Genomic DNA, 16082 nt, shown 5'->3' on the forward strand with positions numbered 1-16082 from the left:
GATAATGGTGTTTTGTCAATTGACCTCACCAGGCACAATGATAATGGTGTTGTTATGAAAAAATTGCATTGCCAAGGCATTCTTTTGTTTATTATTATTGGTTTTATTTCCTTCCTTTTTATTATTGGTATTAATGAAAGAATTCTTGAAAATAAGTACCTACTGCTTCAACTTTATGGCCAAGTCACTTTTAAAGGAGAGAAATGATTTCCGCGTATCTCTATTTATTCCATGCCCAACAAACAACCAGATGCTTTATGGACATGTGAATCGAAGACCTACATATGCTTCGATTAGCAGATGTAACTATAAGATAGAAGCTCAAGTTAAAAAGGATAAAGGAAAACCTAAAAGGACTTAGAAAGAGACTTTAAGAAAAGATATGAGAACTTGAAGTTAACAGAATACTTGACCCAAAATAGAGTGAAATGATGTTTTAAGATGCATACAACCGACCTCACTTGGTGAGATAAAACTTTGTTGTTGTTTTGCTAATTAATTAGCATAATCAAAAGTTAAGTTAACAACCATTAAAGTGAAAACTTTCCCAAGTAGAAAATGCTTGCAAAAATACTGAAAGGAGTAATTCTGTTGACTTAACCACTTTACCTTTTGTGATTAAAAAAAAAGAAAAAAAAGACCACTATTCCTTTAGCCAGTTACCCATTCAATGGCTGGTACCAAATTGCAGTTCAATAAATTCATAGGCGGACATGCATAACCACAATAAAGGAAGGTTCCAACCGACTCAACACTTGCCACAAAAGTTAAAAACAAGGATGCAACAAGTCGTGGATTGTCTTGGTGGATAGGGCATTTGGATAAGTCATTCATTTTCCAGCTATTGTGTCCCAGTTTCAAACTCTCCCCGCTCCTCTTAGTGCAACTTATAGTAGTAATATTGCTTGTAATAAAAACGACAAAGAGGCAACAAGCAGCCATTCTCAAATGCAAAAAACAAAGCTAGAGCAACTGATCTGGTAAACGGAAAATACATTCTGCCGAATTCCGATAGCCGGTAAAAATATTTTACATTTCCGACTATGGTTTCACAAGTTCAAGGTCGATTGATTGGAGCAAGTTCAAGGTTGCTCGATTAGAAGGTCTAATATTAACTTTCTTGAGGCAAAATGATCACTGGATAATACAAATGTTTGGGCATAAGACAGAAAACCTAACCTCCACTACCATATATAACAAGTCAAGGTCTTGAGATGGAATGCAATCAACAACCAAGGAACCATTTAGTAGCTGATTCTCCAACTAGTCTCAGGAAATCTTTTGTTTTCACCCTTAATCAACGATTAGTGATTACTAATCACAACTTTAAAGCCTGTCAAAAATACACAATCAGCCAACAATTAATCAAAGATCCAACGACAAATATATATATTTGACCTTACTCATACTCAGCCATTACTATCATCAGCATTTGACACTGAAACCGCACCCATGAAAGATGGAGCAGTTTTCAGCTGGAAGATGGAGCTGCATCTCTTAAATATTGATATTTAGGTAAAGGGCTCCAAGTTTAGCTAAAATGGGGATCAATATGATGTACAAATGGAAACAGGGATGTGATGCATCACTCAGCTCGAAACATCGAATGATAGGGTAAGTTTGAACCAACTTTCATGCACGCTTATTGAAGTTAGGCTTTTAAATATCATGCATTTCCTTCTATTTTTCAGTAACAATACATCACTTTCCTTGAAAAAAATTAGTATAGGAGCAAAACTTTGAGATCTGGACCACAGTTTGTTTAGCTAAAAATGTAGTGTGATAACTGTGGACATGTGCCTTCACTTTCTTATAATTTTCAGGTTGGTAAAAGTGTTTTGGAAGATGCTACAGAAGTAGAACTCAACCCTTTTCCCAAATCTCTTACTGATTCACATGAGGGTGAGAAACGTAGCTACACCTGGGATGCCACGGCGGTAGTTTCCTAACCCAATCACGCACTGTCATGTGAGAGTCAAACCACATGGCAGTGCAATTAGCTTGAGATACCGCTGACGTGGCATCTCTAGGTGCAGGAATTTCTACTCCACAAGAAAAGGGAGGATCCACATGGACTCTCCAATAAAGCGGATCTCATGTAAAAACGGTTAGGAAAGAACTTGAGAAACTAATGAGATTCTAAAGCACTTTCCAAGTTTTATGATCTATATTACTATTTCCCCTAGATATTGGGAAGTGGTTAAACTTCAATGTCAAGAAACATTGCACATGGCTTGGCTGGTTAAGTTGCACAAAAACAGGATATGACACGACACAACACGAAGACACAAAAAATTTCTACAAACTAGGACACTCCACGTGGCATGTCGGACACATATTTTTCTGTATCCTACTTGGGTTGTGTCCTTCTGCATGCCCAACACTTGACATGGCAGTATATTGGAGTGTCCGTGCAGCTCAGTTGCCAGGCCACTGAGGCCAGGATTCAGTTCTGCACACAACCCATTAAACAACCAAACAACGTCAAACTCTGGTATCAATAAGGAGAAGATCTTCCATGCAATGGGGATGCTACTAAGGCAGTATCTCAAGCAATCACACACTGTCATGTAGGAAGGTTAAAAAGGGTAGAAGTGCTGATTGGCTTCAGATACCGCTAGAGTGGCATCCTCAATGTAAGTTTCTCTCGGCAATAAGAGTATTGGCTGAAAATAGACAGGGATAGATTCATACCCGAGAAGACATAACCCATTTTCCACCAATCCAGTCCTGATGAAGCCTCAACTCAGATTGCTGAAACTCGATTTCTTCATAGGTGCTCCTGAAGTAGACTATGTACCTTGAGCCGCTAAGAACTTTCGAGATCACACCAACCCACCAGCCATCATTGTACAAAGCATCAACCTCTTGAAGCAAACTGAAATGCTCAACAGCAATTTCCGGCGGATTAGGTCGTATGTGCAGGGTATCAATCTCTTCTCTCAGAAACGCTGAATTATCCTCGGTCCTCAGGCTCTGGTACTCAATGAGGAACTTGTCATTCCCCACCGCTTCCACTATGGTTGCAGCAAACCAAGCACCATGGAAACCATCTTCATCACTGCAAACCTCAACCGGCATTCCCTTGGTAAATTTCTTGTGAGTTACAATTGGCACTTTCTGCAATTCAAAAATCTTAATACGTCAATTGTGAACTAAACACAAATGAGATAGAAAACGGCCACCAGTAAAAAAATAACGCCCCCCATAAAATCGACACTCTTTTACAGCTAAAGGCTAGCAGACCAAAATTGGCATTGAAAATCCACCAAAGAACGAAACTTTTATCATTCTATTTACTCTTTCGACTCATAACCATCCAAATTGGTGTACTGAAGCTTCAAATCTTAAAACCTCTAGACACCACTCGCCATTTTATTAAGACGAAAAGTTTTTAATGTAGCAAATAATCGAAACCTCAATTCTTTTTCTTTTTGACAAGGCAATACTATAAACTAGTCTAATCCTAATCCATGGGAGGAAGATTCGAAATCGGGTGCATGGTGCTACACTGCTACTCAGTGATCACAATTCAAGAAATCCCTTGCAATCTTTTACCCACACATTACTAAATTTGATCAGATTAGAGCTCAAGAACCGGAATCCCACTTATCTCTAGCTATATATACGTACATTTTGCTTAAATTTTTCAACTTTTATTTTTTACAATTGATCCATAAAAAAACTGAAAAATCATATACACTCAAACTTCAAGATATAATTATACAAATTAAAATAAGAACTCCGGAAACAATGAAAGAAGGAAACAAAACGTTTGAGTTGTCACTCAGTTTCCAACAAACAAAAGGAAATTACATTATTTTGGGCCATTTTCTTTCAAACCAAACAGATGATACCAGCATGCAGCATAACCCAGAAAATAACTCTACAGAAAAAGAAAAAAAATCAGAACTGAAAGGATTTTCTAACCTCTCCTCCATTTTCCTCCAGAGGAGCCGCCCGTTTCTTGCCGGGGGATCGGGTGTCGAAATTCGGGTCGGGATTGTCTCTGCGCTTCCGAGGCATTCTGGGTTCCCTTTGGGGGTTGATGCTTAATTTCAGAGAGTAGGAAAAGGGCAGTGTAAAGCCTTTCACTTTTTTGCTTTTTCTGTTGCCTTCTCACTTTCAGCTTCATATACAATGCCAAGTTTGGGATAAATAACTTGTCTTGCATGGGTACACTTCACCTTGACCGTTTCTTACACGATTGGTTAACTCGAGACGAAATAATAAGTTTTAAGTTAATTTGTTAACAAGTCGATTGTTTTCGGATCACATGTTGACGAGTTAAGTCATTATCGAGTCACTAATAATATATAGTTTGCTAGATCTAGATATTAATCATGATAATTTCTTACATGACACATTAACCGGATACAAAACAATATAGCTTGTTAAAGAATCGGGTCACTTGTTGCCCATTAAAAAATCATGTCACTTGTTGAAACCCTTTAAGATAACAAGTTTGCTACTCGTATTTGGAATGATACAAAACTAAATTGAGGATTTGTAATAGGACTGATTTTGAAACCATATACTAAGATGTCTAAAACCGGAGTAGAAAGAACGTTGATTTCATATAAGCTTTACAAGTTCATCAATATGAATTTGAACGAAGTTTGATTAATAAATAGAGATTTTTAATGAAACATTACCGATACTGTTCACTTTTAACGAAAACCCACAAAATTTTTTTTTGGTACTATTCACTACACTTTTATTTTTCATTTTTCATTAAAACTGAATTTTTTTTTTTTTGACTTTTCGGTAGTTTTCTTAATAAATACCATTGTTTTATGTCAACGTGTCAATATTTAAGTGGATGAAGATTGGCGGGATTGAAGAAGAGTTTGGTTTCATCGTCTTCCTCATATTTGCGAACTCCCCCATTTGCCTTCAGCTGCATAAATATTTGACAGCATCACATATGTGCCAACCAAATTCGGCGTCAACTGTAATTTCCTCCGAGCAGCCACCTTTCCCAAATGCGGAAGCTCGTACGTGTGCTTTACAAGCTCCGAGAAGTGCACCCCAGACTCATCCGGCCGGCTTATATGGCATGCTCTCAATTAGTTCATCAGCCTCCTCAACTCTTCCGGCACGACGTAGCAAATCCACCACACACCCTTAAATGTCCTGATCTGGAGTAACTTTGTAGTCACCTGCTGATTCGAAATATCTCTAGCCGTCGTCAACGAGGCCGGTGTGACCGCAAGCACTCGGAACTGCCATAAACACGATATGATCAGGTCTCTCATCAAATAATTCAACAGCCTTTTTTTCCATATCCATGAGCCCCGTATCCAATCGTCATGGAAGTCCAGGAGGTGGAGAGTCAAGTGTAATGGAGGCTAACCCATGGGTGGGTGGGAGGTGGCGGCTGGAAACCACCCCTCCTTCAATTGTTTTATTTTTAAAATATTAACAAATATTTAGATATGAACTGGTTATATATATTGGAGGCTAACCCATGGGTGGGTGGGAGGTGGCGGCTGGAAACCACCCCTCCTTCAATTGTTTTATTTTTAAAATATTAACAAATATTTAGATATGAACTGGTTATATATATATATATATATATATATATATATATATTTAAACAAAGGGGACAAGTGGTGACAATCATGGTTATCCACTTTTTCCGGGATTCGGAAGGATTCAGAGAAGCATTTTAGCCTTCCGTATTTGGAGTTGGCCCAAATGATGAGAGAGAGTCAAGTAACAAGTTAGGATTATGATATGTTAGGTTTCGTTTTCCCACATTAACAAAAACAAAATGACGTGAGAGCTTACGCAATGAGAGAAAAAGGGGACAATTGGTGAAAACCACGGTTATCCACATCTTTCGAAGGTTGGAAAGACTTACAGAGGCATTTCAGCCTCTCGGGGCCCGGAAAGACTCACATAAGCATTTCAACCTCTCCCTGACCACAAGTCTGGCTTCCAGCTCCACAACGGGTTTCGAACTCAAGACCTCAAGTTTTTAGTTTTAAGGAAACCTCGTAATCCATCATTTATCACTTAGCTACCAGCTTGTGGTTATATGAACTAGTTATTTGATCATTTTATTTAGAGACGTAATGGTCATTAAGAAATTAATATTTTAGAAATGTTCATACTTCATAGACAAAAATTGAGCATAAACAAAAATTTTCTGGAAGCATTTTCGCTTACCATCATAATTATGGTGTATATTCGCTATAACTTTATTATTTAAGAAAAATTAATGAAAAGAGTATGAAAACTTTGAATTTTAACAAAAATGAAAAAATAAAAGGTAAAGTGAATAGTATCAAAATTGATTTTTTACTGTAAAAATGTGATTTTTGGTTAAAGTGAACAACACGGAATTTTTTTCGTTAAAGTTTCCAATTATTTATCATGTATCATTTCAACTAACTCTAGTTAACTTTCACATTAAATTTTACTTTTTTAATTTCGTAAAAAATAAACCAAAATTAAATAAAAAGATACATGACAAATAATTAGGTGTATTATAAACATACACTAAGGTTTACGGTAATAAGCAAAAATGTTCATTTTACTTTAAGTCCAATTAGATAATGGGTTCCAAGCACATGCCCATTAAATAATATTTAATGAGATGGGCTAAGAGGCCCAACATTCTAAATTTTTGTTTGTCAAAGTTAATTAATTACTACTTTAGGAGATTGTGTAGGCCACACCAAACAACCCATTAATTTAGAGATATGTTATTTACGTACTTTTTTGTATTTTTAACACATTTTTTTAATTTGCGGCTATCAGATCGATTGAATTAAAGAAGATCAAATGAAATAAATTAATAAAGAATGTGTGAGAAGTAAAGAATAATGTGTGAATAACACACATCTTAATTTATTATTTTGCAAGTTACACCGTTTTTTGGCCTTTTCAAAATTTGACAAATTCCCACTATTCCAAGTTAGATATGAACCGAAGCTCCTCCTGTTCCTATATACACGCCACACTCGTAGAGTGGTGCAACTTCGTACGTGCCGCCTTGAGGAGAGTGCACACACAGAACAGCTACACGAAGCCATCACTTTCTCGCACTTTCCCGCACTTTCTCGGCTGCCGAACATGAAACAGCCGTGATCCATTTGCTGTTGCTGAACCAAAATTTGTTTGGTTTTTCAGGAATTTTCTCTCTCAACCCCCTCTGATCATAAAGGTAATATCTTTTTCCTTCCCTACAATTTTATCAGCAAACCAAAACATGGTTTTTTGTGGGGCTTTGATTTTCTCTTCGGAGATATTAAGGTTGTTGTTTGGTTTCTGTTTCTCAACCCTTGTGCTTTGCTAGAATCAAAGGTTGTGGATTTTTAACCCAACCATGCAATTCTCTTTTTATTGTTGTGGTTTGGTGAATAAATTAGAGACCTTTAGCGATATCAATTTCTTGAGGAATTTGGAAATTAAGATTTTTTTTTTCCCAAAACACATTAAGGACTTTTAAGATGACTGAAAACGTTTTTGGTGAAATTGATTTTTAGTTCCAAAAACATTTAAAGTGTTTTTTTGGAAGAATTTTGTGGAAAACAGTCTCCAGGATCCACTGATGATTGATTTCAAAAACATTTTCCCAAGCGTTTTTGTTTTAAAAGCACTTTCAAACGAGCCATTAACCTCCTTTTGCTTAAGATTTGGAAAATATAGCAAGCCCTTCAAGTGGTTAAAATTCTAAAAATCGAAAAAAAGTTGGCTAAAAGTGTTTAACAAGTCCCAAAGTTCGCTACTTTTTATAATTTCCCTAATTTCTTGTCCTAGAAAAGATTATCGTTTTTGCTTTTGTAATCTGTTGTTATATTAGTGCGATTATTACCGTTGTTTTTGTTGATGTTGTCTCTATAATATTCGTAGGCAAACTGTGAAAACTGTTTGTGCCAGAAACTTAGGTGGCATTTTGATTAGCACGTTTGGAAACTTAGGTGCCAGAAACTGTGAAAACTGTTTTGGAATTCCTGAAGAGAGTAAATTATGTGGAAAGTGAAATGATCTGGAAGTATAAACTAGTATCTGTTTGTCTTGTTAATCATTTTCCTTATTGGTTGAATGTGGTAGGGTTCGTGGGACGATTTTGTTAATAATTTATGAGAGAAACGAGCATGTAGAATGTATTCGATATCTGCGTTTTGTTCTTTTTTTTTTCTTTTTTCTGAGAAAGTTTAGGTTAGTCTCATAAAGATTTTTGTTCTTATTAACCACGTAGTTAGATAACGGTTGCAACCCGCTTTCTATCTCTCTTTCTTATGGTGCATGTGCACGTGTATACAGTGTGTGTATGAGTTTTCAGTCAATGCTTAAACTGGTGAGATCTATCCTTAAAGTGCAAATTATGGAATTGCTAAGATTTTTTAAAATTTTTGTGTTTGTTTAACAGCATTGTTAACATCGTTTCTTAAATAAAAGAATCAAGGATTCATAATTTAATATTTATGTGCACGATAATCTTACTGAATATCTTTGTTCGGTGTGGTTTCAACTTCACTTGCATTGCTATCATATACTTAGAGAAAGATTCTGCGTGACACTCTAGTACTGTGATAAGATAGTTTTTCTAGATGGGCATAGATTAGCATCATTAATTGTAGCTCGAATACGATTATTATTTGGGCAGTTTAATTTCGTGTTCTTATGTTATATGTGTGAAATATCTCCAAGTATATGCTAATCGTTCTTCTTGTGGCTGAACTAGTCGCTTTGTACATTACAACCATTTTAGGAGAGACTTAAACAACGGGGATGTCAGACTTGGAATTGGAAAGTGACCTCCTTGAGGCCGCAGGAAGAACTAGTTCGGCTGGGAAAAAGCGGGACCGGCTTCCACCTTCTAGAAAGCAACGTGGAGGTTCATATTCTGATGATGGAAGTGACTCCAGAGGTGAAGACTCAGATGATGATCGTGGAAGCAGGAAGCCCTCTCAAGTACCTCTGAAGAAGAGGTTTGAACCTACAGAAAGGGGCAGTGATGAAGAATGTGATTCTAGCTATGATGGTTCTGATCATGAGGGTGAAAATAGTGATGAATCTGATTTTGGCCCTGATCTTTACAAGAATGATGCTGACAGGAAACGGCTTGCAGCAATGAGTGAACTTGAAAGAGAAATGATTTTGACAAATCGAGCAGAGAAGAAAGGCGGTAAGGATTTCATGGAGAAATTGAGATCAAAGAGAGGCAATGCAAAGTCTACCCCATCAAGGAAAGAGGACCCTCTTCCATTTTCTCGCGGTGCACGCTCGTCAGCTCGGGCTGCTGACAAGTCAGCGGCTATGGATGATGCATTGAATAAATTGCGAGCAAAACGTATGAAGCAACAAGACTCAAAGGATCACCATAAGTTAAGGGACACGTCAAAAGGAGGTGCTGGTAGCCAGGATATTTCACCAACCAAGCATCGCTCCATTCAAACAGAGACTCTGGACGGGTTGCCTAATGAAGAGGAAGCATTGAATGCGGATGATGAATTCCTTGACAGCGATGAGGAAAGTTCAGAGCTACTGACATTTGAGGACATAAAGGATATTACCATTCCAAGGTCAAAACTTGCAAAATGGGTTATGGAACCATTTTTTGAGGAGTTAATCGTGGGCTGCTTTGTTAGGGTTGGATTTGGCATATCATCAGAAGGTCCTGTCTACAGGCTTTGCATGGTTCAGAACGTGGTTGCCACAAATCCTGGCCGGGAATACAAGTTAGAGGGTAAAGTCACACATAAATACTTGAATTGTGTTTGGGGCAGTGAAAGTTCTGCTTCCAAATGGCCGATGGCTAATGTCTCAGATTCTCCTCCGCAAGAGAAGGAGTTTGAACAGTGGCTTAAGGAAGTCAAGCGTGCTGGCCAAATGCCAAGCAAACAGGAGGTGGTAGAAAAGAAGGATACCCTTCTGAAATCGAATAAATTTGTTTACTCAGCAGCCACTGTGAAGCAAATGTTGCAGGACAAAAAAGCGTCAGCAAGGCCAGTTAATGTTGCAATTGAGAAGGAACGATTGAGGAGGCAGTTGGATGCTGCAGAGAGTAAAGGCAACGATGAGGAAGTTGAGAGGATCAAGACAAGGCTCCAGGAATTAGAAGCATCCAGGCAAACTCAGGGGACAGATAGCAAGGCTTTTAGATTAGCTGAAATGAACAGGAAGAACAGGTTCGAGAATTTTATAAATGCTTCGGGTTTGAAACCAAGAAATATGAATCTGAAAGCGGGGGAGGCTGGTTATGATCCATTCTCGAGAAGATGGACTCGCTCGAGAAATTACTATGATGCAAGGCCTGGAGGAGGCGATGAAGCTGCTGAGGCAACGGATGGAACTACCGGAACAGGCAGCAACGGGGAAAAGGCAAATGTAACAGGAGAGCTTGGCATGCAAGCAACAGAGGCAGCATTGGAAGCAGCAGCCGGTGCAGGGAAGTTGGTTGATACAAGTGCTCCTGTGGACAAAGGGACAGAATCATACATGCTGCACAATTTCGAGCTGCCAATCTCGTTAGCTCCACTTCAGAAGTACGGTGGACCTCAGGGTGCTGGGATCGCGTATATGGAGAGAAGACAAAGGATCGAAGCAACAGTCGGGCGTCGAGTGCTGGATGACGGGAGGAGGCATGCCTCGGCCTTGACTATTAAGGACTATATGAGACGACAGGAGATGCACCACGCTCACCCTGACCCTGATTCGTAAGTTCTGCTTGTCTAGACTGGGGGAGGTAGCTTCTGTGGGGTTAGACTTGTTATTGTTCTGGACAAAATTGTTGTATATATCTTTTTAGGGCTGGTGGTAATCTTAATTAGTTCACTCTTCATCCAGTGCTTAATTACCCTAATTAGATTATAGTCCTATGAAAGAATGATAATTAGATTATCAAAGAATACCATTTATAGATCCGAATGTATTTTAACGATTCAGACGTCTATCGTTTAGAGCATCATTCATAGATTATTCTTATAAAAAATTAGACAAATTCAAAACCATTAAGATAATTATTTGTAGTGAAGAAAATTGACGAATACAGTTTTAGATTTGGAGATTTTAAAAATTTTTGAGAGAAAACCTAAAAGATAGATGTTCATACTATTAAAATACATTATGAAATGAGCTTCGTAAACAATGTGTAAAAAAAAGTGAAGCACGGATTCATCTTAAAATGGAAAAGAAATGCAGGTAGAAATATCAACAATAAGCAACCAAATGGTGTTCTTAAGATGCACGGTCGTGTAACTGTTATACAAGTACACATGTGGTAATTGTTATTAAGTACATATTTCTCACTGTAAATGTGTTCCGATCATCTTAACCGATTAATCGGTTGACGAAACAAATAATGTGGAAAAAAAAAGAAAAAAAAAAAAAACCCTTCATGATACATGTTGAATCGGAGTACTCTTTGCTATCCAACTTTTCCGTACCCTATCCTAAATGTGTTACTGTACAGTACAAAGGCCAAACTTGTTGCCCTTGAAAGAATGGGACTCGTTATTCAAGAATCTGAGACTTAGCGGCACCTCTGGAGCATTTTTTCCGGCCACTCTTGCTAAGTACGCAAACACAGATCTCAAGAAGCTCGTAATCCTCGTCCCAGAATAGCAAGGCCGCCTTCTCCGGATTCTCCAACAGCATTTTAGTTGTAAGGAACCCGGCAATGGTCCATGTTTGGTGAAGCCGCGATTGCTTTCCAATAAACTTCCCTGTTCTTGTATCATAGTACTCGGGCCAGCGGTCAGATCGAAGCCTCTTCTCAGCCAATGCAGCTGCTTTCTGAGCTAGTTCGATTCTGCCCATCTTGATGCATGCCAATGTGAACTGAAATAGGATAGAAAAAGCATTTTAGACGGAAAACCAAGATCAAAACACTCAACATGAACTGCAACAGCTTCCGACCTAATAACAGAGGAGGCCGATGGTAGTATCATGACAAATAATTCCATAAAATGTCATAATTTCTTGAGCATACACAAAATATTTAGTGTTACTGAAGCAACGCTCACCTGCCACAGAAGCGTCGGCCAGGATCCACCATTATGATATGACCAAGGGCTGTAGGAGTCAAGACAAACATACTTCAGTGAGCAACTGATCATGAACAAGTTAGATGCTAGAACAAGACAACCAGCAAATATAAACGAGCGGCTAGCTCACGTATTCTTTGGGTCGCTGCCAGTGATTATACGCCATTCTTCAAACTCCAAGGCAGGGTAGGATATCTTAAGTGGCATATGCCCCACAAGATCATCCCATTTGGCTTCAATCAAATTCAATACAGCATCATTTTGCTTCGGAGTACCCAATGAAGAAACAATGGACCAAAGATTTCCAAGAGTGAAAAACCTGAAGTCCATGTGGGCTGGTTGTAGATTGCCAATAAAATACCCGCCTTCTTCGGGAATCCAGTCCATTAACCATAGAGGAATTTGGTCAGGGTAGATATTGAACTTGTTGGTGGCCTCCGTAGAGTACTCTTCTGTCTTATACCGATATATCTCATTGATCTTTTTCATATCCACCCAGTAATATTCTCTGATGTGGAATGACAAAGCGCTGAGTCTGTTGTTGATGGCCCTTACCAAATTCTTGGATCCATCATTTACACCAAGCATCTCACGCGAGCATCGAAGAGCTGAGTAAAATAAGGCCTGAAAAATCATATTCAGCATAATGATATTAGCTAAACATGAGGTAACATAAACAAACTTTGAAATGAAGCGTTAAAATTCATAACACAAGGGTACAATAAGAATAAAAACGACCATATAAAAACTGGTGTGTATCATACAAAAGGGCACGATCAGGACACAGCCGAATATTCTTAAAAAGTCTAGTTTCAACAATTTTCAGAATTCATGTTCAAGAAGGTTACACTTACAGTAATAAAACAAAGAAAGTAGCCTCTTTGTAGAATACAGAAAGGATATAAAGTGATGAATGCATCCTTAAGAAATATTCAAAGTAGCCTCGTAACTCACTTGGATCTCAAGGGGATGGCCATGGATACCCATCCGGCGGTCTATCATGCAGGAGCCATCGGTGACTAAAAGGGATGGAAACATATCAAAACCATCAGTTAAGCACAAGTTCAGAATCATTTTCAAGCCTGTTTGAACATCCACCCTCTCCTGTAATCCATAGTCACCAGTTATCTTTCCGTAAGCCCTCAACAGAATAATCCACCATAATCCTGACAGAGAAGTCACACAACCAACAAACCATTATCCATTAGATGCCATAACTTAGGAAGATCATTAAAAAAAATAAAAATTGCTTTTAAGAAAAGTTACGAAATGCCTATCAACCTCCAATAACACCTGGATGACAACAACAGCCGACTGTGTTATAATCTACTAACCAGAATCTACGGGTGCAACACGTCCAATAGCCGATTCACCAAAATCTGGATCTAAGACTTCTTCAATCTTATTTCCATCGAGAGGTACAGTTCTAACTTTAAAACTTGCAGGCATCAATCCCTGTCCTGGGCTGTAGCAATCAACAGTTTTCTCCCAACTCTACAACAGAAGAAACATATGATCAGGAGTTCCAGAAGCCTACATCAGTTCAAGCTACATTACACAAAAACGCGGTCAACATGAAAATTTAGTCAAGCTTTGCCAAAACCAATGGAATTTTTGCTTTGGAAGAAAGAAAAAGGAATCGTGCCAATTCTGGAACTCCAAAATCAGCAATGTTTAAATGACGTAGAAAGGAAATTCTGATTATTTGAAAACTTGTTTATTGATAAACTATAGAAAAAGTGAGGTTTCAAACTTTCCATTCCTGATATCATGTATTCAAAAACGAAAAGGCGGAACAATTAATGCTCGAAAAGAAGGGAACCAAGATAAGTGCACACCATTACCTGCAATTGCAATGTATGAAGAAGGAAGTTCCTCACAATCTCCCCTTCTCCCTTAAGCAAGAAAGCAAGCGCCGAAGGAACAAAATCACGGATAAAGACCTGATCATAATTTAGCAGTTGCTTGTCACCAGGTTCATTTGCAGCCACAGTCCCCACGGGATTCCCACAATACATCACAATTGAATCCCTCAATAGCCTCCACGCCTCCTTCTCAATATCCGAATACTCTCTCTCCGGACTCACAACCGTAGCTTCATTCAAACTTTCCGATTTCTTTTCATCACCAACTTCTATCCTCGATTCTTCCTCTCCCACAATGTTCTCATCCTTATCAATCCTCTCCACCAAAGGCTTCACATTTATACCACCCTGAACATATATCCTCTCGAAGTTGTTGTCATTCACACTGGTCTCAATCGATGTTGAAAGGTTCCGAAACCTGGATGCCAAACTAGCAATAACAGAAATACCTCTACTAGTTGTGCCAATGCCAGCACTATAAGACCTAGAAGACCTAGATATAACCCCAGATTGGCCAAAACTCAAACTGGGAACCTTAGAGGCTTTCCGGGCATCATCGAAAACGCCTCCAGAGCCCGAAATACGAAAAGGGTTGGCGTGACATTGGCTGTTTTGCTCAAAATTGACACAAAAACTGGACGAATTTCCAGTCTTTGTCAAACCATGGAGCCATTTTGCAGGCCGCGGAAACCCAAAAAACGCCGAGTTTCGACGTCTATTGAGGATTCTACAGGTGGGTTTCATTGCTGCGTGACAAAGAAGACTCAGGGAATTCATATCAAAGATTTTAAGCCAGATGAATGCTCAGCAAAATCAAATCTTCAAACGATACAAAACATAACATTGGAGCTATATCTATATGCACATACAGATATACAGCTATCCTGATCCTTTGAAGATTGAGATGCAGATTACGGAGTTGGGATTTTCTTCGAACTTACAGAGAGAGAAGGCGTTCATCGGCGGAGGAGAGAGAGAGAGAGAGGTTGGAGCAGAAGAAAATGGTGTTTCTGGATTGCAGGTTGGTTCAGGAAAGTAAACAGGGAAGATAGCTTTTTATGCATGAACGGTGGCGCCTTGGAGACTACGGAAAAAAGGGCTCGCCCGGCAAAGAAATTTGGGAGATTTATTCTTAAACGGGTCTTTAATTACTTAAGCTGCCTAAGATATTTTCATAATTAAGTTCAAAATAATAAACTATTTATTCATGGCTTGTTTGAGATTGTTTTCATAAGAGGCATTTAAACCCGTTTTTCAAAAAGTCAAAATCATAAATGTTTTTAGCTATCAAAAGTACTTTTCATCATTTCAAAATAATTTTAAATAAGTTCATAAAAATAGAAAGTGTAACGATGTAAAAATAGAATACGAAGAAATTGTGGATGTTGATACTTTCTCCAACAGTGTCAAAGAATCGCGGGCTTCTCCATCTTACACGGCAACTTTAATTAAGTTGGTGGTGTAGGTGGCTAATTTGAATAGATTACATAGATTTGGGGATGTCTTAGTTAAGATTTTTGTTCTAATTTATCCTACTCTTATTTTAAGATTTGATTTGTGGATCTACTGCTCTCAAGTCATAACATTTTTGCAAGTGTACAGAGACTTTGGACATAAAGAAGGGATGAGTGCTAGTGATGTGTCCAATAATTTTTTTGCTTTTTGTCTTTTAAAAAAATAATTAGTTAGTGGTTTCACTACGGTTGTCCTTTTTTTTTTGAACTAGGAAGACTCACTGAGACATTTCAGCCTTCTCCTAACTACCATTGTGTGATTCATTAGCGTCAATAAAATGAACCCAAAATGTGTCGTGTAGAATACAGACCTGAAATTCGTCCTCAACTATTAGACTACCCTGTGGTAGTTGTGATGTGTCAAATGATTGTTATCCACTAATTTTCAATGTTTTCATATGCCAATTTTCTTTTGGCCAACCCCAAATCTTATACACCACTAATACATGCCTAGTCTTGTTCAAAATTATTGACATTTCAAACCCGAAATGCATAAGTTTTTTTCAAACTCGAGTTTCAAATAGGTGAAATCGACCAAAGAAAGGAAAACCCTAATGGCGTATTTTGATGAAGGATTACCAAACAGAATTGATATTCACACTCATGTATACTTTTAGCCGTAAAATTGAATAAAGTAAAAGAGAATTGATAGACCCAAAAAACAGAGGTATAATATTCCTTACCAAAACATGATTATGGGT

General features: G+C 38.2%; 3 protein-coding genes across 4 annotated transcripts; 1 reads left to right on the forward strand and 2 right to left on the reverse strand.

Moving 5' to 3' along the window:
• Window positions 1-964: 964 nt before the first annotated feature.
• Window positions 965-4093, reverse strand: LOC137746279 (protein AGENET DOMAIN (AGD)-CONTAINING P1-like). 2 transcript variants are annotated; one of them, XM_068486354.1, is made up of 3 exons: window positions 3931-4093; window positions 2695-3120; window positions 965-1333 (listed from the first exon to the last, which is right to left on the reverse strand). In XM_068486354.1, exons 1-3 carry the CDS (start codon window positions 4024-4026, stop codon window positions 1319-1321), a joined length of 537 nt encoding a protein of 178 aa, XP_068342455.1. In that variant the 5' UTR covers window positions 4027-4093; the 3' UTR covers window positions 965-1318. The 2 variants fall into 2 exon arrangements, with proteins under 2 accessions (XP_068342455.1, XP_068342456.1); XM_068486355.1 differs by lacking the exon at window positions 965-1333 and adding an exon at window positions 1763-2452.
• A 4652-nt stretch (window positions 4094-8745) lies between these two features.
• Window positions 8746-10795, forward strand: LOC137744129 (protein RTF1 homolog). The gene has a single exon (XM_068483993.1). It carries the CDS (start codon window positions 8746-8748, stop codon window positions 10675-10677), a length of 1932 nt encoding a protein of 643 aa, XP_068340094.1. The 3' UTR covers window positions 10678-10795.
• Window positions 10796-11166: 371 nt separating this feature from the next.
• Window positions 11167-14956, reverse strand: LOC137745443 (alkaline/neutral invertase A, mitochondrial-like). The gene is made up of 6 exons (XM_068485407.1): window positions 13847-14956; window positions 13337-13496; window positions 12957-13168; window positions 12133-12626; window positions 11982-12030; window positions 11167-11796 (listed from the first exon to the last, which is right to left on the reverse strand). Exons 1-6 carry the CDS (start codon window positions 14642-14644, stop codon window positions 11470-11472), a joined length of 2040 nt encoding a protein of 679 aa, XP_068341508.1. The 5' UTR covers window positions 14645-14956; the 3' UTR covers window positions 11167-11469.
• Between the last annotated feature and the right edge of the window lie 1126 nt (window positions 14957-16082).

This window comes from Pyrus communis, chromosome 9 (genome assembly GCF_963583255.1).
Source record: "Pyrus communis chromosome 9, drPyrComm1.1, whole genome shotgun sequence".
In the NCBI taxonomy this organism is placed as follows: Eukaryota; Viridiplantae; Streptophyta; class Magnoliopsida; order Rosales; family Rosaceae; genus Pyrus; species Pyrus communis.